Source organism: Oreochromis aureus, linkage group 19, assembly GCF_013358895.1.
Source record: "Oreochromis aureus strain Israel breed Guangdong linkage group 19, ZZ_aureus, whole genome shotgun sequence".
Lineage (NCBI taxonomy): Eukaryota > Metazoa > Chordata > Actinopteri > Cichliformes > Cichlidae > Oreochromis > Oreochromis aureus.
This window is the reverse complement of record NC_052960.1, coordinates 23,053,184-23,078,073: the sequence shown is the minus strand read 5'-3', so window position 1 is coordinate 23,078,073 and position 24,890 is coordinate 23,053,184. Positions and strand designations below refer to the sequence as shown.

The 24,890-nt window shown below is 41.9% G+C and overlaps 2 protein-coding genes across 5 annotated transcripts in view; one reads left to right on the top strand and one right to left on the bottom strand.

Moving 5' to 3' along the window:
• rab3gap2 (RAB3 GTPase activating protein subunit 2 (non-catalytic)) overlaps positions 1-12,333 on the top strand; it is a 21,053-nt gene extending 8,720 nt beyond the window's left edge. For 2 of the 4 annotated variants that reach the window (XM_039603151.1, XM_039603150.1), the window contains exons 12-35: positions 476-568; positions 675-814; positions 1,723-1,918; positions 2,029-2,172; positions 3,748-3,830; positions 3,941-4,005; positions 4,437-4,527; positions 4,640-4,761; positions 4,934-5,144; positions 5,233-5,330; positions 5,767-5,875; positions 6,141-6,301; positions 6,448-6,622; positions 6,954-7,130; positions 7,787-7,893; positions 8,282-8,348; positions 8,455-8,525; positions 8,624-8,659; positions 8,779-8,853; positions 9,397-9,612; positions 10,219-10,308; positions 10,404-10,610; positions 10,813-10,977; positions 11,779-12,333. In XM_039603151.1, coding sequence (XP_039459085.1) covers positions 476-568; positions 675-814; positions 1,723-1,918; positions 2,029-2,172; positions 3,748-3,830; positions 3,941-4,005; positions 4,437-4,527; positions 4,640-4,761; positions 4,934-5,144; positions 5,233-5,330; positions 5,767-5,875; positions 6,141-6,301; positions 6,448-6,622; positions 6,954-7,130; positions 7,787-7,893; positions 8,282-8,348; positions 8,455-8,525; positions 8,624-8,659; positions 8,779-8,853; positions 9,397-9,612; positions 10,219-10,308; positions 10,404-10,610; positions 10,813-10,977; positions 11,779-11,931 — 3,052 coding nt within the window. In that variant the 3' untranslated portion in view covers positions 11,932-12,333. Of the gene's footprint in view, positions 1-475; positions 569-674; positions 815-1,722; positions 1,919-2,028; positions 2,173-3,747; positions 3,831-3,940; positions 4,006-4,436; positions 4,528-4,639; positions 4,762-4,933; positions 5,145-5,232; positions 5,331-5,766; positions 5,876-6,140; positions 6,302-6,447; positions 6,623-6,953; positions 7,131-7,786; positions 7,894-8,281; positions 8,349-8,454; positions 8,526-8,623; positions 8,660-8,778; positions 8,869-9,396; positions 9,613-10,218; positions 10,309-10,403; positions 10,611-10,812; positions 10,978-11,778 lie in introns of all 4 variants that reach the window. The other 2 variants (XM_039603149.1, XM_039603148.1) reach the window with 1 other exon arrangement.
• On the bottom strand, positions 12,325-24,890 carry iars2 (isoleucyl-tRNA synthetase 2, mitochondrial). Its single transcript, XM_031742059.2, has 23 exons — positions 24,476-24,890; positions 23,853-23,975; positions 22,772-22,925; positions 22,525-22,673; positions 22,248-22,297; positions 22,059-22,168; positions 21,887-21,974; positions 21,489-21,604; positions 21,092-21,261; positions 20,571-20,661; positions 20,222-20,373; positions 19,929-20,089; positions 19,685-19,787; positions 18,828-18,921; positions 16,773-16,884; positions 16,591-16,693; positions 16,190-16,312; positions 15,976-16,107; positions 15,791-15,897; positions 15,569-15,714; positions 15,289-15,479; positions 14,189-14,333; positions 12,325-13,815 (listed from the first exon to the last, which is right to left on the bottom strand). The coding sequence occupies exons 1-23, from the start codon at positions 24,752-24,754 to the stop codon at positions 13,670-13,672; spliced, it is 3,045 nt and encodes a 1,014-aa protein (XP_031597919.2). The 5' UTR covers positions 24,755-24,890; the 3' UTR covers positions 12,325-13,669.

Here is a 24,890-nt window from a genome sequence, read left to right as displayed (position 1 = left end):
TTTAAGTTGTGACATAAATATAATTTAAACTCTTCGTTCTGCTCATTAATTTCAAATCTGAGTTCAGTAATCTGGTAATTTTTCTCTGGCTTTCAAAGTGGTTTCAATAAATCTGTTTTTAAAGTCTGAGGTCATTCACTGTTTTGGGCACCAAATTATCTTTAAGTTCCAAAAGCAAACAAATACTTAGACACAACTAAGTCAAAAACGGTCCAGAGTCTTTGGGCTCCAATAAAATGATCCGACAAATGGATAGTTTTTGGAGGCTTGTATCAAAGCAATGTAGCAGGTGGCAAAGACAAATGCCTCATCCAGTGGAGAAGTTGTTTCCAAGCCAAAGTCAGTGGTCAGTGTGCTGGAAAGCATCTGGAGGCAGAAGATCTGTGTTTGAAGTTTCCTCCTTACTCTTTCTTGCTCACTTTTTCTTTTTCCTCTCTCTATTTTTTTCCATCGTCACTGGTCATTTCCCTCTCAGCGGGTGGTTGGGATGGAACAAAAACAAGAACGAAGAGGAGGCTCTCCAGAAACAGAAGCCCAAGGTGGAGCCTGCCACCCCTTTAAGTATCAGGTACGAACTGGGACGTCTAAACCACAAATCCAGTCATCCTCGACTGTGTGCTGTTGAGACTGAAAACGTAATCTGACCTCAACACACTTGCTGCTCTCCCTTGCAGATTTGGTCTCCCAGACTCTCGGCGGCATGGCGAGTCGATATGTCTGTCCCCGTGCAACACGCTGGCTGGAGTGACTGATGACTTTGGCCGAGTCACACTGCTGGACTTGGCCAGGGGCATCGCCATTCGCATGTGGAAAGGTGAGGTGTAAACATGTGGAAGAACAATTAGTTGTGAGTGAAGTGAGTGACACACATATGTAATAGAAACACATACATACATTGTTCCATATTGGCAGGATAGTGTTGCACAGTTACTGCAGATGTGTGGCCTGTGCACCCATGATGCAAATCTCCTGTTCCACCACATTCCCAAGTTGCTCTTTTGGACTGAGATCTGGTCACTGTGGAGGCTATTTGAGTGCAGTGAACTCACTGTCATGCTCAAGCAATCAGTTTAAGAGGATGATTTGAGCTTTGTCACTTCCTGCTGCAGCAGCCATTAGATGATGGGTACACTGTGGTCATAAAGGATGTAACGGACATGGTCATCAACAATAATCAGTTTATGACCAGTTGGTACTAAGGACCCAAATTATGCCAAAACAACAACCCTATAGCGATACACCAGCATCAGCAGCCTGAACCTTTGATAAAAGGCAGGATGGATCCATGCATTCATGTTGTGAACACCTAATTCTGATCCTACTATCTGAATGTTGCTGGAGAAATTGAGCATTATTAGATGGGCTAGGAATGCAGCTCTATCTCATTGCATTTATAATTTCAGTATGATATTAAAATAGGTCTGTAGATCAGGTATTTTATACATTAAAAATGTCACAGCCCAATTTAAAATCTGATAATCTAATCTTTATACAGATGATCAGATGAAGATGTTTCCTTTTTTTGTTTTCATAGATTTATTTTTTAATCTTATGCTGCTTTTCTAGCTGGGGCTACTTTAAAAATAATTAATTAAAGAGCATCCCAATGTAGCAGGAGTTGCCCTAAACACTGTAATGTTTATTTTTACTATGATTCCTTCTTCGGCCTGTGTCATTATTAATAAAATACTAACAATGTCCCAATCATAAATTTATCTCCAGGTTACAGAGATGCCCAGCTGGGTTGGCTGCAGGTTCCAGAGGAGCGTAGCGAGCGGGATTTATCCCCCTCGGCATCCCTCCCCAGACGCCACGCTCTGTTCCTCGTCATCTACGCCCCTCGTAGGGGGATCCTGGAGGTTTGGGCAATGCAACAGGGGCCTCGGGTTGGAGCTTTCACTGTAGGGAAACATTGCAGGTACACACCGTGAAGCTCCCACATTTTCTTACTGTAGAAGAATCTCATATGATCCTGATGTTGGAATATAACGAAATATATGCTTGTATGGTGTTTGTGTGGTGTTGCAGGTTGCTGTATGCTGGTTACCGTCTGATGGGGGTGAACAGTGTGACCAGTCAGGGTTGGCAGCTCCACACACAGCAGGTGTGTCTGCTTGATCCAATCACAGGAGCTCTGAGGACTGTGAACATTCCCTTCCACCTGGCCCTCAGGTTTGTACGCAGACTAAAAGGACAGGCTGTCATGTAGGTGTTTAAAATGAATGCAGGTGCAGTGAAAAAATCAGTTTTTCAGAGTCTTGCCCACTTTCTTAGGTCAGATTTTCCCCACCTTTTAAAACTCTTAAGTCTTGACACTAAGAGTTATGAATATTTGACATTAGGTTGGATCTGAAGAGCTGCAACTTCCTGGTTCTGTGAGGTTCAAAAAAATCAGTTTTTGTCATAGGATTCACACAGGTTGATTGATCATTTGTTTCGAGCATATGCTCACATATGTACAAGATAGAGCCTATATACATGAAGGGACATATTGTCGTCTAGTACAACAGGTGCTCGAAAAGGAGTGGGAAGAAGTAATTCATTGATGAGCAATGTCTTTCCTGAGACTTGAAAGGCTAAGGCATCCAGTTTATTTCTTTTTTGTTCAGATTGACCTGTTTAGGCACAGTGGTTAACATGACCTCTGGATAGTAGATGTTATATTTGTATTTTACGCTTCAGCTGTAAAGACGGACTTTCTGGACTGACCACTGGTTTTGTTTTGGTACCCAGAATATGTTGTGTGGCTATCTTTGCTATGTAAATGACTGGCTTTGGATACGTGCTAATTATTGTTAAGTAACACCCAGGTAAAATCTGTGAATTTTACTCACAGCAAAAACTCCTTTGACAGTTTATTGGTACACATAACCAAACGGTGAGAAATATGGGCGTGTGGTTCGACATGGTGCTCTCCTTCGAGTCTCATGTAAAAGAGATAACAAAGACCACCTTTTATCATTTGAGGAACATAGCCAGAATCAGACAAGTTTTGTCAAGCGACACTGCAGAGGTTCTTGTCCATGCATTTGTGTCTTCACGTATTGATTATTGTAATGCTCTTCTTTCTGGGCTACCAAGAAAGGTTTTAGAGGTCTACAGATGGTGCAAAATGCAGCTGCTTGCATTTTAACAAGAACTGGGAAATTTTAGCACATTACCTCTGTAATGAGATCTCTTCATTGGCTACCTTGTCAGGTTTGAGGAGATTTTAAGGTCCTGCTGCTCACCTACAAGGCTTTAAACGGATTGGCACCTTCATACCTCTCCGACCTTTTACACCTTTATGTTCCATCTCGTGCTCTACGATCTCAGGACTCTGGCCTTCTAAAGGTTCCTAGAGCCAGAAAAAAGACAATTGGAGAGTGTGCTTTTTCTTTCCGTGCCCCGTTTCTGTGGAACAACCTTGAAGACACATTTGTTCACCCTATCCTACATGTCTTAATTCTATGGCTTTTAGTTTTTAAATTCTTACTGTTTTTAACTTGTATTGTGTTTTTTACTTGTATTGCTATGTATCGCTTTATTTATTTATCTTTTTAGTTTCAAATAGTTGTACAGCACTTTGTTTGAAAGCGCTTTATAAATAAAGTTCTTATTATTATTATTATTATCATTATTATTATTATTATCATTATTGTCAGGTAATTGCCTTCAAAAATCTCCAAAAGGCACAAACAAAAGAACTACTGCACGAGGGCAGTAAAAGTCCCCTCTAACTCCATCTTTCTGTCTTTTTCATTTCAGTGATAAGAAGAGTGAGCGAGCCAAAGATATGCACCTGGTAAAGAAACTCACTACCCTACTAAGGAGCCGAGACACTGAGCTTGGTAAGCTAAAAATGTAAAAATATGCAGGATGAGAGATGTCAGGTTTCATGTTCAAATATATTTCATGTGTTATACAGTATTATATTATTAATGACTCTGTGTTCTTTTAGATATATTGGAGAGTGAAGCCAGAAGCATCTTACTAGATATCAAACACCCTGCAGTTAAGAAGCAGGTACGACCAAAATCTGAAGTGGTTATTGTTTTAAATGGCCCTGTTTTACTCTAATTACAGTCTTTTCCTAAATCTAACCAACCTGCAACTGAAAACTAAATATAAATTGAAAAACAGATTAAAATTAGAAGTCCATTAAGTCTAAGAATGATGAAGCAACTTTTACTTTTTCTTTCACATGGGACAGGAACCCAAATAATTTATCTTTTCAAATACTTGAACAACCCTGATTGGTCCAGCAGCTCAATCCTGGGCCCCTGTTCAGGTCTCCTTGGGCACACTGGCCCTATATGTAAATATCTTTTATTTTCCAAGTGATTTTAAATTGTGGTTGCAACCAAACTGAACACCACTGCCGCCATTATTCACTTAAAACTCTTCTTGTCAGCTTAATATGATGTTGTAACTTCAGTGTCTCTGTTTTCTTTCAGGCACTGGAGTCTCTTCTGTCAAATAAAAACACTCCTGTCTCTTGTCTTGTTAACATCACACGTGCCTTAGATGACACTTTGAAACGGCAAGGTAAAATATACGTTTACTGATGAAAGAAATGTAATATGAAAGAAAAAAGTGTCGGGAACTTGTATGTCATAATCACCCTGGGCTTGTTTCTGCTTTTGTTTCTGCACTTCAGAGCCTGAGGAAGTGGATACTGGGTTACTTCAGCTCTGCTCATCACAGCTCAAACTACTGCAGCTCTACACAGACATCCAGCAACTGCATTCTGCCACAGATGTCGAGGAAAGTGCTGAAAATGTAAGAACACACACACACACACACACACACACACACACACACACACACACACACACACACACACACACACACACACACACACACACAAATTTAAAGAAATTAAGAGCTTCTTTAGAGGTGGAGAGCTGAAACCTCAGTGCTATTCCAGTATTTATTTTTTCCATCCTTGCAGGACTCCCTTGAAGGCATAGAGGAGGAATTGTCCCGTGTTGCACCCACCTTGCAGCGCTATGCCCAGTTCACACCAAGACCCAGTGTTTCGTTTGCCCAGGACTCGCCTGACTCCCCCCTGCCTGCTCAGGCTTTTCTCTCCCAGTTGGAGTGCACAGAGGATGAGGAGGTTAAGGTGATCCGTAGGTCTGAAACTGAATGGAACCAGTTGGGTAAGGCAGGCAACATAAGTAGGCACATTAATGCTGTTACACTCACTCAAAACTCAGACTGAGTACTTTTCCTGTTTGTCATTTGCAGGAAACTTCTTGTTCTGGAGTTGTCTGTGTGGAAAAAGTCCACTCCATAAAGTCTGTTACACACTACAGCAGGCCGGCATCAGCCCACAGCAGCTTCTGGTAAGCTGGTGGGAAAGACTGGGTGAAAGTTGGGATCAGGATGTGACAGGATGTGTAGCTGCTGTTGAGAGAAATCTTACAAATCTCATATAGTGCATACATTTTTAAATATAATCGCATAGCCTTTTAATTTTTTACTGTATAATACTTACATAATACTGATATGAGACTTTTTAAATCGTTGCCAAAGATGAACCACAACCCACTGGTGTGTAATTTATTCAGTAATGGTCACTTTATATTGTGATATCAGTATACAGTATTTACTGTTAATGAATGAAAGAACACGGACTTCATTATCTGTCTGCGTACGTCTACCCAGCGTGTCTGGAGCCTGATATGTTCTCACATGAAATTAGGGTGTATAATATACTGCAAATAGGTCTTTGAATAAATATCAGTAATTAATTCAGTTCACACTTCCTGTTTCTGTCAGTCTTTGCTGTTGAGTGTGTGGTTGCATCGGGAGAAGGAGGTGCTACAGAAACCAGAGGAAAATGTTCGAAACCTCCACAGACTACTTGTCGCCCTCAGCAATATGAAAGGTACCTGTAAGGCTGGTCATGTTTGTGTAGTTCTCGAGGCTAAACAATACAACTCCATATGTTAATGATTGATGGGCTAATTCATCTGATGTTTCTGATGTTAGATGTGCTGATGACAAAGTTGTTGGTTGGTGCTCTGATGGTTTTCTTCAGTTGAACACCAAGAAATCGAAAGAAATGCTAACCTCAAGAAGTAACTGTCAGATTGGAAAAGGAGAATAAGTAGAGTAAGAGTAGCCTCTTCTTTTTCTCTTCCTCCATTTAGGTGCAGTCGAGGAGTCATGGGACCCACAGTCTATCTCCCCCTGGTGGCAGCAAGTCCGCACTACATGTGTTCAGTCCCACAACGCTGCAGCTGCCCTGCTGGCTGCACTGGTCACTCACCGCGCTGCTAAAGCTAGCATCACAAGCCGAGCTGATAGCAAGGTGGAGAAGCGTCATGCACTTGAGGACTGTCTTAAGCAAAAAATAGGAACATAACCCCCTTTAAAATCAGCCAACACTAATGTGTGTGTGTGTGTGTGTGTGTGTGTGTGTGTGTGTGTGTGTGTGTGTGTGTGTGTGTGTGTCAGTTTCAGTCAGAGTGGGAGGCAGTGTCACTGGAGTTGGAGCAGTGGGTGGTGTGTGTTCGCCAGCTGGAAGACGTGCTGGTGCTGCAGACTCTGCTGTTGGTGCCTCCTCCACCAGGAGCAACAGGGGGCGCTACAGTTCAGTGCTCTATTAAAACATTGCTGGAGGGAGGCACAGGTAGAGAAAAATAAGTTCAGGGAGACTTCAAGGTGTATGAGTTCATTTTTTACTTGTCATGTTTCCTTTCTTGGTTTTTCATCACTTCATAAATGTATTCAAATGCACTGTAACGCTGTTCTCGCCTCAGTTACTCCTTGTTTTTTTAACTTCTTCTCTCCATGAATTCAGTGTCTTGATGATATTGTCCATAGTTTTCCCCTGATGGCTGCATTCTTCTTTGGAGTGTGGGAATCTGGAACGACTGCCACAACCCATTCAAATACACTGCCTGACCAAAGCCTAGTTAGTAATTTCAAATACATTCACTGTTTGCTTTTGTCTGTTTCAGGCGGTATTGCCGACAGTGTCTCTAAGTGGGTGTTTAGACAAGACATTTCCCCAGAGCGGCTGAAGGAAATCCTCCAGAAAAGGGGAAATAAAGAAGCAGATGACAATGTGGAGCAGAGAGACGAAGAAGAAAGACATGAGAAGGAGAAAAACCAAGAGGACACAGACAGGACAGCAGGTGAGGACTAAGACATTAACACACGTTTGGTATGTTAGTCTTTCCGGGCAATTTTGAGATATATTTTAACTTGAAAATCCTAGAATAATGTTGTGGCTTCAGCTGTGTTGTTGTTTGTCGTGATTTAAAAAAAATCAAATTCAAAAAGGCAAAAATTAAAATAATGGAAATAGATTACTTAGCTTATTTTTGGACCTCTGTATCAGTAATATATGTTTTTATGCAGATGACACTATGAACTTTCTTATTAAACGTAAGCTTGTTCTCAATGCTGGTCTGGTCATCTAAAAGCATCCAACCTACAGTCCACAGTCAAACCAATGATCATCAAATTAAAACTGTCTGTTGCTATAAATATTTAGGACTCTAGCTGGGCACATGAGTCTGCTAAAGTCCAAGAATATCGAAAGTAGAAATTGGACATTTGTGTAGAAAGATCTTCCTACAGTTAACATGTGGTCTGACAGTCCTCCTTGGCTAACAGAAGACAATAGCATTGTATGGTATTTATTCATAATGATCAAGGTTTGGTTAATGATCAAATAATCACAGTAATCTGAAGACAGGCAAATTAGTCATATTTCCTGTTCAGCAGTAAACATTGTTTCATGGAACCTGAATCCAAATCAGCCTCTGTTTTCTTCTGTGTTTTCCAGAGTTGCTGTTAGCGCTATGCCAGCGGTTCCCACACTCTCTCTCACCTGATTTTCTCTTCGCCCACTGCTGCTGGGAGTATGTGGTGCAGTGGAACAAAGACCCAGAGGTGTGCAAATACACAAGCACACACACAATGTGTTATCAAAAAGTCACACGTCTCCACCCATAAGAAGGAAAAAGCTTTCCCAGATTAAGCATTAGCATACTTCTCTTCCAAGGTGTGCTCTTCTGCACCATTTCAAACACTGCTGCTATGTTTAAGATCACTCACAGCAAAAACTAGTGAAAATGTAGCAGCAGCAGACAGACTTGAAGGGAAGATTAGCTAAATTTACTTGAGGTTTTTGACTTTTTTATGGGTACAGGTGCAGCATTGTAAACCTTCTATCTGTGCGCAAACTAACACATACTGTATTTAATAGTAGAAAGTGCAAACTCTCATAAAGACCTGAACAGGCTCTTCAGTCTGATCTCACACCTGCTTCTCTTCATAGGAGGGTCGATATCTCTGCTGGTCTGTGGAACATTTGAAGATGGTCTCCAGTCCTCATATTCAGCAAGGTTAGTACCACACTGGCTTTCGGTCTGTTTTATTGATCCAATAATAGAATGCATGCTTTAGAAGTCAGTACCTCCCCTGAAGTCAGCATGTCTTAACTCTTCACAGGAGTTTGTACGATGATGTGGAGCACATTCATTGTCAAGCGTTTGTCAGCAGCAACCTTTCTCATGGAGAAAGTAAGTTCTGGTCATAATGAGTCGAGCTGATCTCTGTCACTGTGTCGGGACTTTGTACAGAATGAAATCTCTTATTTTATTGATTTATTTTGAAACAGGTGGGGAAAGCACCCAAAGATCGCTTGTGTCGACGGGTAAGAGTTACATATCAGCACCGATTCTATTCAAAATGTTTATTTATCTGTAAATGTATTAGTCCATACAAATATTCGGATTTAAAACATGTTGTAAAGATCTGTGAATTTTTGTGCAGGATGTCGGGATGGGAGACAAAGCGATGACGTCCTTCCTGGGCTGCTGCGTCCAGCTGCTGAATATCCTCATGGAGGTGACTGGAGTGTTGGTTAGGAATCAGTGCCTTTTTTCTTTTATGAAGTTTTATGCAAGTAAAGGAGACAGCAGAGTGATAGCATGGAGAGTGGTCAGCATGGCAGTGAAACACTGAACGACAACAGTAGGAAGTTTGTTAGGCTTATAGAAATGGGATTTTAGTCTAATATAATGGGAAAGCATTTCTAGTTGTTAGGTTTTGTTTCGCCTGCTGCCTGATCAAAACAGCTACTAATACCACCCTCACTGCCCAATCTGCACCAGAGACCTGATTTATTCTATGCATGTGTGAAAAGGGCTTCTTCCTGTTCCTGCCATTCACATAAAAAGCCCTCGACATGTAAGCTGCATGACTGCTGTACTCTTGCAGTAGTGGAGAACACTCTTGCTGAAAATATCAAATAAATGTCTTGAAAAGTAAGCAATAGGAATACAATAAAAACATATCTTTGGTTTTTCTAAAAGATATCATTTTTCTTAATGATTATGTGTAATGGAAAATGATTCCTCTCATTAGCCGTTCTTTTCCTTTTCCGTGCAGGCGGACTCGGCGGTGGAGGAGGTTTCTGCCCCAGAGTTGTCCATCGAGGAGGCGTGGTCTGGAGCCGAGGGTCCAGCTTCCATTGCTGAACTTGCCCTGGAGCAAAGAGGTGTTCACTACCCGCTGGTCCAGCACCACTGCCTGTTAGCATCCCTGCTACATGCTGCTATGACCTTCAGTGTCAAGGTCAAACCATTCAGCCTTTTTGATAGCAAGGTGAGGAGATCGACACTCTGACAAAGTTTAGAACAAAAACGTAGACATAAACTGACATGGAGGGACACTCACCGCTGCATTTGAATCCATCCATCACCCACTGGAGGTTCTGAAGTCTCCATAAAGACACCTCCATGTTTTTTGGAGTTAGATGTGACGACATCTGGATGACAGTAGGGAGTACTAAGTTATCAGCAATTGGCAAATAGGTGGGTTAGAAAGTTTACTGTATGGTTAGCTTACTGTAACATTAACTGTGCTAACAGTTGAGAGGTCCAGTTAAGTGATTTTAGTTATGGGAGGTGAAGCCGAGCATACAGCTGACCACTACAGTGACCTGACAGTTCCAGCGGCCTCATCCTTAATGATGCAAACGTTAAGCATTAATACAATGTAAACCAGAGAGTTATACAAACAAATCACCTTTCTGTAAATCCAAATCCAGGCTGTAATCAGGCTGCAAGGGGTGATTCACGTTTTGTAGCCAGTCTCAAGTTGCCATTAGGAAAAATGCAGTTGCTGGTACTCCGGTGCTGGCAGATACAGATCACAAATGATACCAGCCGACATTTCTAATATCTATTTGTGTCACATGTGTGTTTGCAGGGTAAGAATGCTTTCTTCAGAGACCTGACGACCATCCAGCTGATGCCCAGCGGAGATATGGACCCAGGTTTGGTCTCTGTGCGACAGGAGGTAAGAGGTGGAACAAAATGCAGACAATAATCGGACAATGATGTTCCACACCCATCGCTTCATCTCCTGCTGTTCCACTTTGTCCTCTGTTTCAGTTCCTCCTGCGGGTGCTGACCGGTTGGGTTCAGGCTATAGATGATCCCTCCAGCTCCACCCCACTTCCTTCAAGCGGACCCAAAGCCGAGTGGTGGCCCTCGCTGTGTTTAGAGCTTGGCTCTCTGCTGCAGGTCAACCCAGACATCCTGCGGCGGCATCTCGTATGTGAGCTCTACAGCCAAGGACTGGATCTTCGGGCAGAAGAGGTTGGAAACTTTTTCTTGTATACAGTAGTTTTCATGGTCTACGTTTCCTTGTAGACCATGAAAACTTGCTTAAACTCACTTTAGGCACCAAGACTACTTGGTTAGGTGTGGTTATTTGAAGAGATTTGTAGCCACAAACTGTAGATCACGAAAACTTGTTTGATTTTTCTGGTCTTAAAGCAATTCATCTCTCCGTCCTCAGGTGATGTTAGAGGTGGAAGATAAGGATGTTTTGGGCTCCCAGCTGTTGGTGCTGACGGGTCAGAGGCTGAGCTACTCACTTCTTCACAGCCAGAACCAGACGCAGGCCGCCATGGAGCTGCTGGCCCGCCTCCCCCCCACCCTCTGCACGTGGCTGAAGGCGATGGTGAGATCCCAACACTACAGTCTGTTCTTTTCCTAAAGAGTTATTTGCAAGTAGTGCTTGGAGAACTAAAGCACATAGTTAGAGGGTACATACAGGGTAAGAGTCTTTGAACTCTACGTTTATGTATTTTCAGAAACAAATAGGAACCTTTGGTGTCCCCAAAGAGCCGGTGTGGGTTGTTTTTTTTTTTTTTTTCTATTGCTCAACTGAATTTGGCACCGCAGTTTCTCCTTTTTGTTTCTTTAAAATGTAGTCACTGCTGAGTTCTGTTTACGATGACAGATTCTCTATATTTCATCTATAACATGAAACTGTTTAACTGCTTCACTTTTGCTCAAGTCGGTACAGTCATGAGTGTCCAACATGAATAATTAGCCATTAAAATCACAATAGGTTCAATTTAAGGCTTTATAAGAACTTTTTAATAGAATTCAAATGACCTCAAAAACTTTAAACTTCAGTTCAGTTACATCCAGTTTCTGCTGGTTTGGTTTAGGGAGCAAAAACTGCTGGTTTAAGAGTGAGTCAGTTCACAATGACCCTAAAAGACTGGAGAGACACCCAATGAGCAGACCATGCCCTGTGAGCTGCTCTTTCTGAAATTGATGCAATGATGTCAGTTTTGTCTGTATTTAGAATTAGAAAAAAGCAGCACAAATTAAAATCCTGGGAGTGAGAATGGGCAGATTTATTATTACTTGCAGATATAAAAACTGACTGAAGTCATTGGTGAGACTGTAATAAATTAGAAAAAATATATTATCTGGTCATTTTTAACTGGAAGTGTGGTTTATTTTGCAGGACCCACATGAGCTGCGGTGTCCCCTGATCCCGCTGCCCCAGACCAGCCGACTGGTCGGTCGTCTGATCGAGATACTGCCAGAGAACCACGCTCAGTACAGTCTGGCCCTCCACCTGCTGGAGGCCGTAGAGGTCCTCACCACAGAGGACTGAAGGGGGGATGCTGCAGATAGTTGGAATGTGAGAGACTGTCAGAGAGGAAGAGGATAAAGTACTTTCTCACCCCCGTTTGGATGTTTTGTTGTTCTGCTCAGTAATCATAGGTGGTGTTAAACACGGTGGATTCAGAGGCTTTTAATCGTTTTTTTAATCCATCTTATTTCCCTGCATGTGACAGCAAATGAGATTAAATATTTGTGTTAGTACTCACGTTAAAGTCAGACACCCTGTGTGCCATGTCAGACGACGACTCCTCTTCGTCACAGATCAGAAATGTATTAGCAAGAAAAATGGACCTGATTTTTTTATTTATATATGCAGACTGAACTTTAATAGCTGTGCCTGTACACCAGCTGCTCCCACACAGAATAAACATGCTTCTTAAAGCTTAGAGAACACGAGTCTGTGAAGACCCGTTCTTTATTTTTTCATTTATAATTCAGACAACTTTGAATTCTTTAAGTTTACAAGGAACACAAGCTATGATACAAAGGAGAAGTACCCACCAGCATCAGTTTGCTGTCACACAGTGACTCTCTGTAGTGCATTCTTTCCCATACAGTAAAAGGAGCAACTAAATCAAACACTCATATCTCCTCTGGTTTGTGGAGCCATTTAATCACATGGATTTGACATCTGCCTTCCCCAGAATACGACAGATCTAAACAGGGAAATACATTTTTGAAAAAGAAAATATCCACAAACCTTATGATCAGGTATGATCTGAATGCACCACCAAAAGAAGCTTGCAGCTAGATAACATCAACATTTACAGCCTGTCATGAGTATGTAAACGCTTAGTTCTTCATGGTCATTCGTTTGGAGGGTGTAGTTTTGGTACAAATGAACAGTGCTTACATGAAACTGTTCATATCCATAGCTCTGCACAGGATTCCTGATGATCTTTAAATTATAATGTCAGGAAAAAACTGATTGCAAGCTTACAATTTAGAATAGTTAGTTCAGTGCATTTTAAGACTTTTTAAAATCTCAAAAATATGGTGGCCAAGACGTTCATAACAGGAGCACCATATATTAAATTCAATTGTTTTTTAAATAACAAAGTGCAATCAAGATTGTACAGCTTTGCTGACACCAGAACTGCCAACGTATCTGAGGCACATTTTATTTGGTGCTTTACACAAGGGAGGGAGAACTGAGGGCGCTACATCCAAATGCACTTCTGACAAATTAGCCTGTGGATGCTGATAAAGTGATTGTTTTAAGGTGTAACTGGAGACTCAGGCAAACCACACAACCCAAACTTGTGTCTCTAACACAATTACGAGGTTTTTTACTATTACATCATTAATAGAAGAGACAAACATCTCTAAAGCTCCAAAACTTGGCAACTCATACCAAAAATGGTTTAGATTAGGGGAGAAAATGAGAAATACTAAACGCTACAAACCAGAGGAGACGAGTGTGCACTTGCCTTTGGGGTGAAATATGGCTGTAGCATATTTTTTTTAAAAAGAACGCAGACACACGTAAGGTCTCTGAATGGAAAACCCCACCTATAGACCATCTTTTTACATTTGTTAAAACACATTTCAGAGACCAGATGCTTTGTTGCCTTCCTGTGCTGAGCTGAGGCTTCGTTTTTCTTCCAATAAGCAGTCCTCAGAGAGAACTACGGCACGACAGCAGATGATTTTAGTCCTTTTTACAGCCTCCAATGGGCGTGCAAAACCTGGTCTCTGGTCAGCCCTTCAAACCGAGCCAGAGGTCATCAGTGAGCCTGGGAGACGACACTTTGGCAGCGCGGGCAGAGGCAATCCGCTGAGTTGGCGGTGTAGCGGCGACACCGCGGGCAACGGGCAGCAGAGGTGGGCGTCACTGCGATACTGTAGGTGCTCTCCTCGCGGATTACACCACCTGATAAAACACAGACAGACTCTGGTGTGAAACTTGAAGATTTGCAGGTCTGTAAATGTATAGAAATGCAAAAAACTGTCAAAGCAGTTTGAATAAAAGTAATTTCAACACCGAAACCTTACTTTAAGTGACAAAATATAGATTTCTATGGTTGCATACTGAAAAAAGGTAAGGCATCAACATCCTGCACTTAAAACAACACAGGAATCAAAAATGTCTTATGATCACTTGAGTGAGTGAATCTACACAGGCTTCCATGTTAACTTCCAAGCAGAAATAAACATGTTTACACACTGGTAGGGAAAAAGCGTTGCTGTGACAGCCATCAGCTACTGTTATGCTTATCTGGGAGTTTGGGGCTAAAGGTCCTCACCCTCCAGGTTGATGAGGAAGGTGCCATGGTTCAGCAGAGCCTCCGGATCCAGGTCTCGAGGCATCTTTGTGGCCAGGTTGACCCGAGCCGCCATCATCAGCTCAGCCAGCTGGGAGGTGGTGGAGGTGGGCTCCTCCTGGAGAGACTGGAAGGAAAGTGGATGATGGCAGGAGTATATATATTATATATATTTAAAAAATTCAAGTACGAAGTAGTGCTCAGTGTTTCACAAATCAAAAAATGCACAATGTTTTAATTGAGTGCTAATATGAGGCACCAGAAATACAATTTCAGTTTTTCAATTTCAGTGCACAACAGCAGCTGTCCCGGTAAAGGTGATGGCTGTAATTGATGCCGTAATTAAACAAAGTGACATAACATCTTGTAAAATCAGCCAGATATGAACTGATATTTAAATTGGATTTCAGTCCGTTTATGACTTTAAAAAACGCTGGATGGGGTTTTGGTGATGATGGGCCAATCTTTATTCTCCTATTCTAAGTTGTTTTGTGATTACTGCAAAAGTTTTTCCAAACTCTGCTCAAAATGAATCAAGATGAGTGAGAAACTCAGACAATTTATTTTCTCACTGTTATGCTTGAGATGAGCATATTGGGAAGCGTTTATCATGCTTAGAGTGATGCAACATGTTCCCATCAAATTGATTCATATTTCTCTTCTCTCTGCTTCAAGGTGAAACTAAGAATGAGGAGAAACTAGCATCATCATACATAATGTTCTGAGGTTGGCAGACTCTCACACGTCTTCCTTTAAAACAAGTTTACTAGTCTAAATTTAATTGATTAAGAAATTAGTAATCAGGGACGTCCCTTCACTCCGGCAGCCGGCTTCTTTCACAGCTTGCTGAGCTCAGCAGGTTGTTCACTAACACATACTACCCTACACCTACACTAGTACTAGTGCAGTACACTGCAACAGATGACCTAAATACAGCAACTCTAGGTCAGTTTAAAGTCTATATCTATTTCTTTGATGTTAACAAAACCAACACAAAAACAAACCCATGGGAGTTTCTGTCACACAGTCCTTCTGCACTGTAGCATACACTTCAGTTCAGTTTATATGCAGAGCCAGCTTACCTCCATGAGTTCGAACAGGAGACCTGGTTCGATGGCGACAGTGAGGTCGTACCTGGCAGCGTTTTTGCCAGGAATGGAAGACAGGAAGCAGTCCCTGATGGCACACGCTCCTTCCACAGCCTCCTCTAATCCTGGTCGCCGCCACACAGAGCTGCTTTTAATCCAGCCACTTTTAAATAATGTCTCCCCTTCTGTTGAAACAGAAAACATAGAAAGGCTGTGTGGTGGAGAATGCATGGGGCAGTAAAAGAGTAACCACAGAAAATCGAAAGACACGTACCGTCATGTCCTGGTGCGTGCAGGTACACCTCTTCAGCCATATGTGGCAAGATCGGAGCGATGGATCTCGTCACGCCATCCAGAATTTCCTCTAAAACCGTCTGGCAGGATCTTCGACCCAACGAGTCCTCTGCATCGCAGTACAGTCTGACCCACGGAGAGACAAAGACATGAACAAAGCTACTGGAGGCAAAGGAATCTTTAACATGTTCTGACATGTTACCTGTCCTTGATGATGCTGAAGTAGAAGCTGGAGAGCTCTCTGGTTATGAAGGCCTGCAGCACACGGATGACCCTGCCAGCATCAAACTCGCTGTAGGCGTCTGTAACCTGGGAACAAAGAGACGTCAGCAGGGGGCACAAATGTGCTCGTTTCATTAGTTGGATGGAACTACACCTTAAACACACCTTGATGCTGTACTCGCGCAGCAGGTGCAGCATGTACTGGTCGATGTAGTGCATCTGTTTGGGATCCACAGCCTGCAGTCGTGGGTCGAAGCCCTGCAGGTTTCCGAGCAGGAATTTCAGAGTGTTCCTCAGCTGGAAGGCAAACAACAGCCATGAGAGGAGGTGCAGCAGGTGAGATGAATGTGGCGAGCAGATAAACTGCACCTTACAGTACCTTACTGATACTGTCCCGGGCTGAGTTGAGCACAGAGGGGCCAATCTGGACCTCAGAGAAGACGTTCGACTCTGCCACCCACCAGCGGAGCACGTCTGCCCCGTAGGCTGGCTCAGTGGGGCCCTGGCAAAGATGACAGTTTAGAAAGTTTCTACACAGAAATGCAAATTTATCTTCTCAGTTTCAGCTCCATTTAAAATCTTTTTTGTTTGTTTTTTAAAGTGCCAAACGAGGAAATGGTAAAATCAAAGAATCACAACTGGAAATCTTTGATGCGTGAAGTTCTACATTTGCAGAGTGTAGTTCTGACACAACATGTAGATTGTAGTCAATAACTGTCCTTTATTTAACTTTATCCTAATTTCAAATCTAGAGTAAGTTGAAAAGTCTTCGTCTGTTACCTTCCCTCCATTAATGACCACATCAGGATCCACAACGTTGCCCACCGACTTGGACATCTTCTCTCCTTTCTCACTGACTGCAAAGCCGTGGACCACAAGAGACCTGCAACAATATTCATTTTTCAGACACTTTCCTTCTGTGTATCATCATCATCTGTGTAGCAAGTGGAAGGCACGCTCACTTGTAAGGTGCCTTGTTCCTGACAGCCACACTGGTGAGTAGCGATGACTGAAACCAGCCTCCAATCTGGTCCTTTCCCTCCACATAAACGTCAGCCCGAGAGTCTGACTCCGCTGTGAGAGAAAAGGGTCAAAATCAATCTTGACACTCTGTGATATTGGAAATTAGTCGCACAAAATATGCATTTTGTTCCAGAAGACAGAAATGTCTGAAAAAGACCAGAGAGCAGCCACTGTTAGAAGCTTTGCACAGACAGCATCACAAGCAGTTTTCACTGTCGTTCACCTCCACCCTGAATAAACAAATCCACAAAGACCAAGAACCAAGAGAAGAGCAGAGTTCAGCCCAATCCGGGAAAAGCACATCATCTACTATGCAGAGAGCTGAGGTGACCTCTACATCCTGCATGCAAAGGGAGAAAGAAGAAGACAGCAGCTGCAACCCAGTATGTCCCCCAAAAAGGAATGCTTTATATACATATATATATTAAAAAAAATCTATTTTTTACATTTTTTAGCCTTTTTTCAGCTTTATTAGATAGATGCACTGAAGACTGGCAGGAAAGCAGAGGGAAAGAGAGAGGGGGAGACATGCGGCAAAGGACCTGCTCATCCAATTGAGCTAAAATATGAGATCAGCATTTGCAATGATTTGCGAGCCATTTTAAGCTAACAATAATAATCATAATAACAAATTATTAATACATCTTCAAAGCCTTTACAAATTAATCTCCCATGGGCCAATGGGAGATTGGCCCAGACTTATCAACACTCTCAGTGTCCTGAATGTTTTTGAAAGGGAGTCATAAAAGGCAGGGTGCTGAGATTCATGCTGTGCTCATCAGTTACAATCTTCCAACTGAACAAAATGTTCATCAAAAGACATTACTGAGTACTGGCAGTACTGAGGCACTCTGATGGAGTGGAAGGAAGAAATGGGTTGGCTGGTAAGCAAGTGATAAGTGATGCAAGTGACATCATTAAAATCTTTTGGGATATTTGATAAAGGTAAAAAGAGGTAAAAAGTACAAGAGAACATGGAAAGAGACAAAAAAGAAAATAAATGACTATAATACAAAGACTAGAGTGCCTGTCCCTGTAGCTGAATGATCGAACAACCTGTAACCAGAGATTTCTGGAGCCCAGCTGAGACGTGACTCAGGCTCACCAGAGTTTTCCTCCATTTCCTCTACAAATGACAACACAACCACACAGATGATGGGAAAACTCTCATACTTCAGCAAATAAGTGTCTATTTGAATCTCCTGGAGCAAAACAAAGCTACTGCGCCATGTGGTAGTAGTTCAAAAATACCTTTAATATGCAGACAGTTCAAAGTGAGCACGATCCAACTCTAATATTGGTTGAATTGCTATTAAAAAACATTAACTCCACTCACACTCCTCGGCAAATTTTGACCCAAAATGTGCTGAATAATAATCCCCCACCCGATTACGCCACCTGCAGCCTGAACCGTTGACACGAGGCAGGTGTTTAACAGGTATACCTAATAAAGTGTGTAATTTCTGCTATTTTAACTTTTTACCCAGTGTGTTTAGTGAACGATTTCCCTTCTTTATCCAAACTTATATACATCTAGTTAACAGTTTCCATACTATTACCAGTTTTAACTTTTAGTCAAACTTATTAACCGGTTTTCATTTTTTCCTACTTCTGACCCTGACAGTGAGCAGGAATTTCTTCCAGTTCTAAAAACAGATAAATAAATCCAACCACCTTGTCCGGTATCTGTGATGTGCTGAGGTTTGCTAATCCAGGACTCTGACTAGCCCACTCTCACTAATGATGCTTTGCAAAGCAGCTTAACTGGCATGTCGGACTACACAAAGTAGCTTCAAGTAACTTTGTCCCTAATAAAACTAATAACAGGAGGTTTGATTAGAGGCACTTGGAAACCTTCAGTCACAGACGTGTTCTGCTGCTCTGAGACGATCATTTTCAATGTCCTCAGAGAGGTTTTTACAAAATTAACAAAATCCATTTATACTTCTACATGATCTGCATAACAGGACAAATTGAAGAAATTTCAAATGTACCTTCGAGCACTGCTGCCCACGACGCTCCACTGTCAAACCAAATGTCCAGGACGTCTTCTCCACGAACATAATCACTCACTGCACCTGCTTTACTCTGAGACAAATATATATTCACAGAAAAACTGTGATAAGTCATACATTCACGAGAAAAACATCTCATATATTCTCTTAGAGAAAAAAAATTAAAGAAAAAATATTGCCAAGAGTAAAGCCATGTGCCCTTAACCACAGTCCCTATGATGCCTTTAAAATCATTAATTGATATAGTTTCAGTTTTTCCTTGTTCACAGTGCATAAGAAAAGGCTTTTCCCAGACTTATCGAAGTCCAGCCACCATTTGAAGTGTAGCTGGTAACTTACCGGAGTAGAGACAGAAGGGTGTAGAGGTAAAGTGGAAATGTACTCAACATTGGTTTATAGATATAGATAAGAAGCATATGCATGAATGACACCATCATCAGCATAGAGGTGTACTTTTGCTTAGATGTCCTTGCAAATGTCATTAATAAAAATGGGTCCCAACATGGAGGCCTGTTAATCCAAGAAAAATCTGATTTACGGCCCCCTGTGTGGACACACACTGGGTTTGATGCACCAGTAGGTTTGCTCCTAAGCTTGTACACTGGTTTAGAAATAGACCCCAAGAGGGCTGTAACACTGTTGCACATTTTTCCTAAAGTAGTTGTAAATTTAACAAAAATGCTGTTGTCTAAAAAGTAGGACAGCAAAGTTGAGAATGCTTGAGGATGGGAAGGGATGCCACTGGCAATGACATCAATGATGACATGGATGACAGTGAGAACCCTGTTATCAGTAATATCTGATTGTTAGCAGTTTCCACACATTAGTTTACGCACCTTCTTGAGCACCTCGGGAGGCAGCAGGGTCTCAATGGGAAGCTCCCACCAACAGTCGCTGCCCTTTTCTTTGAAGAGCTGTGCGATGTGGGACACAGTGTATCTGTAAAGGTCAAAGAATCACATGTTTGTTTGTTTTTTAAAAGAAGAAGAAAAAAAAGAGCAATTTCAAGCAAATACAGTAAATATGTGCATGCGGCTGTTGGTGTGTGTGTTTTATTATGAATGTGTTTGTTGGCTTTACTTGTTGATGAGAGCCTCTCCACTTTCTTTATGGTAGAAGACGGGGATGGGGACGCCCCAGCTGCGCTGCCTGGAGATGCACCAGTATGTCCGTCTGTCCAGCATGGTGAGCAGGCTGCTCCTGGCCGACTCGGGCAAAACGCGCACCTTCTGCAGGGCCTCCTGCAAAATCCCACGTACATACTTCCTTAGACAAAACTGGAAATGTGAAGCACTCCCCCTCACTGGAAGAAATGAAGTGTCAGGAAAAGAAGAAAAAACTAATCTGGTCCAAATCATCTAAATGTATTTTACCTTTGCTTTGTCTTTGAGTGTCTCTGTGTTGATGAACCACTGTTTGCTGGGTCTGATGACTACAGGTTGCTTTGTCCTCCAGTCATATGGGTAACTATGGACGCACTGCTCCTCCTTCAGCAGAGCATTGCACTGCTTCAGCATTGAAATCACTGAGTGAAGCAAGCATCAGATACATCCATCAAACAAGAAACAAACTAATTTTCAAAATATTTTTCTATCTTGATTAACAATATTATTTTAAAAAACTTTAATGTCTAAATTCCAGATTATTGGATTTTTTAATGTGCTTATTTTTTAGCAGCCTGTAGAAACCCCGTGTTCTGCCCTCTTGTCCATGTTTTTGTACCTTTATCGTTTCCTTCTGTCATTACAGAAAGCTTCTGTAGTTCAGCTCCAGCTAATTCATTGAATTTCCCGTCTTCATCCACCATACATTCCTTTGGTAGAAGAATAATGTGCACAAAGGTTTTATCACATACTGTAGCCACATTATTCAACAAACATGATCCAAACTGTTAAATAAAAATCTCCTTGCATGTATATTGGCCATACTGATACATGAAAATCCCTTTTTGTATTTTATTTGCTTTTCACAGATTTCTGCCTACTCCACAAAGCTTTCATAAGTCAAAAATTAAAAAAAAAAAAAGTCTGTGTGTGTGTGTGTGTACAAAAAAAATATATAAAAAAAATAAAATAAATTTCTAGTTGCATTTTTTATATATTTCTGTATTTTCACCTTAGTTATTTCCCCAGAAATATGTTTTTTTCTGTATTTCTTCCTACTTTTGGCTCTTTGGGGCCTCCATATACCCACAAGTTTTTTCTTGACTGTTGGGATTTTTAGTTTTTACACACAGAACATACCACAGGCAGTTTAAACTGCGAGGCCACACTGTAGTCCTCCATGCCGTGCGCCGGTGCCGTGTGAACCAATCCAGTTCCCTTCACCATGGTCACGTGATTAGCTGGCAGCAATGGCACTTGCTTGTCAGGAATTGTGGGATGTTTGCAGATCCCACCTTCAAGCAGGGAGCCTAGGGGAGGAAAAAGATGGATAAACAACTCTGCTCATGTTCTCAAACAGAAGTGGTTCTCAAACTTTGGTGCAGGGTCCACTGATGGGACGCAGAAGGAAAAATACAGAGAAGAATTTTATTTCCCCAAAATTCAACCTGGATTATTTTTGTTAACAGCTCATTTCCACTGCAGGAAGTATCACGGCTGCACCTGGTAAGGTGATGCTTCAGACACTGTGTGTTACCTGTGAAGGTGCCCACAGTCTGCAGGTCTGTGCCCAGCAGTGCTGCTATGCTGGCCGTCCGCTCAGTTGCTACCAGAAACTTCTCAGAGTTGTCCGCTCTCTTCACCACAGAATACCTGCAAACAAGACAGAACAACACTGACTCAAAAATGTTACTGACATCATAAAAATAGTGCCTGGGTTAGATGTGAACAATAAAAATGCCCTGGTTTAAAACAAACAAACAAATACCCTCTATAGTTATGAAATGGAAAAGTATCTCTTAGGTTTAGGTAATAAAGTCATGATGACATCTTATAAACAGAAACAAATCGTTTGCTTTTTTCACGACTGTGTCACATTTTGCAATGAGGCCAAGTTGGACGAGTCTCCAGTGTTTCAGTGGTGCTGTTCCTTACTGGGCATTTGGCATGTAGCAGACAGCCTGGTTAGCAGGAATGGTCCAAGGCTGGGTGGTCCACACCAACACAGAGACACTTTCCAACCCTACACACACACAGACACACACAGTCAGGAGATTTCATACCAGGTGAAAAATGACTAAAAGCTTTATCCACACGTGTGCTTCACCTTTTTGTGAAGCGATCTTTGGTGGGAGCGTGACGAGGGGGAATGTGGCATAGATGGCTCTGCTCACATGCTCGGGGTTGTACTCCAGCTCAGCTTCTGCCAGAGCTGTTCTGTAAAAGTTGCAGCAATAGATTCAAGATTAGAAGAAATTATTACAAAGATGTAATAACCGCAATAAAACTGCATTACCCGGATGAAGGCGACCAGAAGACAGGCTTGTAGTCCTGGTAAATGAGCCCCTGAAGAACAAAGAGGGACAACCACATTAGACCATACACTGGAACCTAAAGATATCTCAGTGAGTCCCATTTTGATGTTTAAATTAAATAAAAAATGTTCTCTGACTGGGGTTTTGGATTCTGTTAATCCAGCTGACACAAAGAAAGCCTGTTCATGCTGAACTTAATTTGTAGGTACATCACTCTACTGTGACACTGGCTGATGTTTGGATCAGATCATCACCCACCTTACTGTGCATCTCTTGGAAGACTTTCAGCTGAGCAGCCTCGTAGGTGCCATCAAAAGTGTAGTAGCACTGATCCCAATCAGCCATCACCCCCCAGCGCTGGAAAGCAGCTTTCTGGCGGGCTATCGCTCCCTCTGCAAACTCCCGCGCTGGATGAGACAAACCAAAAAGCAGCTGCATAAAATCTGAATAAAAGTCACCAGAAAAAGCCTTGCCCCTCCTTCTACTTCCTCCTTCTTCTTCTCACCTTTCTGTCTGATCTGCAGAGGACTAAGGCCGCTCGTCCCCAGGTCTCCCAGAGCCTTCAGCTCAATGGGGAGGCCGTGACAGTCCCACCCTGGGATGTAGTGCACCTGCCGCCCTCTTAGCATCTCAAAACGGTTACGGATGTCCTTCAGGATCTGAATGGAATAATAATTGAGAAGCTAGTAAATATTTACAAATCATGAGGGAAGGATAAAGTAAGAAAAAATAAGAAAAATGCAACAAATTTGGACCAACCTCTCTGTGACTCAGAAAATATTGATAGCAAGAAGGGAACATTTTGAATGGTTTCATTAGCTATAGTAATGTTGTTGTAACTATTCGCAGACAAAGGTGGTAAATCAGTCTTTTTTTTTTTGTAGGTGTCTTCAGGAAGACTGCACTGACTCAGAATGGAAAGAAACAAACATTTAAAGCTTTCAATAACATTTCCACCAAATACGCCATTGTTCGCAACCAAACACTCTGTCTTAAGAATTTGTTACTTGGGAGACTTTCACCTCTTTCACCGTAGGAGGAAGAGTAGGTGAAATATACTACTTCCTTGTTACTTTAACCTTCCCAGTCTCAAATTCCTTTGGAATGTATTTCCTTTTAACTGGACTCAGACAGAGTTCCTTTAACAAAATAAGTCTGATGAGTTTTGTTGTAAACTTATTATCAAAAAGGATTCTTACTATGCAGAGACATCCAGGAGAAATCTTGGAGTACAAAATGTTATCTTTAACAGTTGATATTTAAAGGGCTAGTATAACTTTTATAATGAACAGTGACACAATTTTGGGATTTAAAAAGACTAAAGGTGGGTCAGGGTTGGTTGGCAGGTAGGTGATCTGTCCAGGGTGTGACAGCTGGGGTAGGCTCCAGCTCAACTACAATGCTGAATTGGATAAGTGAAAGAAAATGAATGGATGGATGTGACCTTACGTACAAAGATGCTTTTGTTTTCCTCGTAAAATGCACTCATTATTCTACACATATGTTTTGTGGTGTAACGTTATATTTGCAAATCAATTTTCATTGGAGGACTTGATGATAGAAAGCTGAAAGGTTTTCACTTTTACCTTATTGAGAGCGTGTCCAACATGAGGGTCTCCATTAGCATACGGAGGTCCATCATGAAGGCAGAACTTATTCTTGGCCTTCCTCTCCCGCTGCCATGAGTACAAATCTGCAAAACCACACTCCTGCAAAAAACAAGTATTAATATCTATTAAATCTAGAGTGAGCTATTTCCAATATGTATGAAGGCATGATATAAGTCTTTTATCACGTGTGACCAGGCTTAGTAATCCCAATCCTGTAACTTTTACTCATTTGTGTTATTTTGTAATTTTCTCAAGTCAAAATAGTTTTATTTTCTTCTTTTACTTTCTTTGTAAATTTTCTTATAATGTCTTGTGCTAACAATGTTACAGTAATCCCTTTAATATTTTATGAATAGCACTTTAAACTGCCTTGTCGTTGCAATGATCTGCATGTTTCAACTCAAAATTGAAATCAGGACTAGTTAAAAGTAACAATGATATAGCTGTGGGCCTGAACAGTAATGCCGAATTAAAGACTAAATGCTAAACAAAAGTATAAACTATTCGTGTGTTGTACTTTATCGGAACCACTTAGTAAGGAACAAAAAAAAAAATAGAATTTGACAATTTTTGAATGAGATTTCGTTAGCCTGCTGTACCTGTTGTATTTGGAGTTCTCGGTCCAGAAGCTTCTGCCCGGTCAGTTTCATCGGGAACTCTGTCTTTGGCAAAAGCACCGAATCCCGGTACAGTGCGTTACTGGAGCCGTTCTCTGCGGGCTGACCATTAACTTCACCCGAACCGGTACCGTGACAGCGACGGCTGGAGGTGCAAGACAGAGCGCGGTGCAGGAGGAGGCCGCCTCCCCTCTGTGACCTCCGTGCCCATCGCACTAGCGTCTGGCTCCCCGCCGAACTCCGGCACAGCAGCCGCAGCATGGACAGACGAATAGCTCTGCGGCCGAGCTGCTAACTCGCAAAAACAGACAGCTTTGTTGTTTCTGCTTGAAGTTTCCGTGTTGTTTTAGTCCGCCCTTCTGTATGAGCGTGCTCTGTTTCCTTCGGAAGAAATACA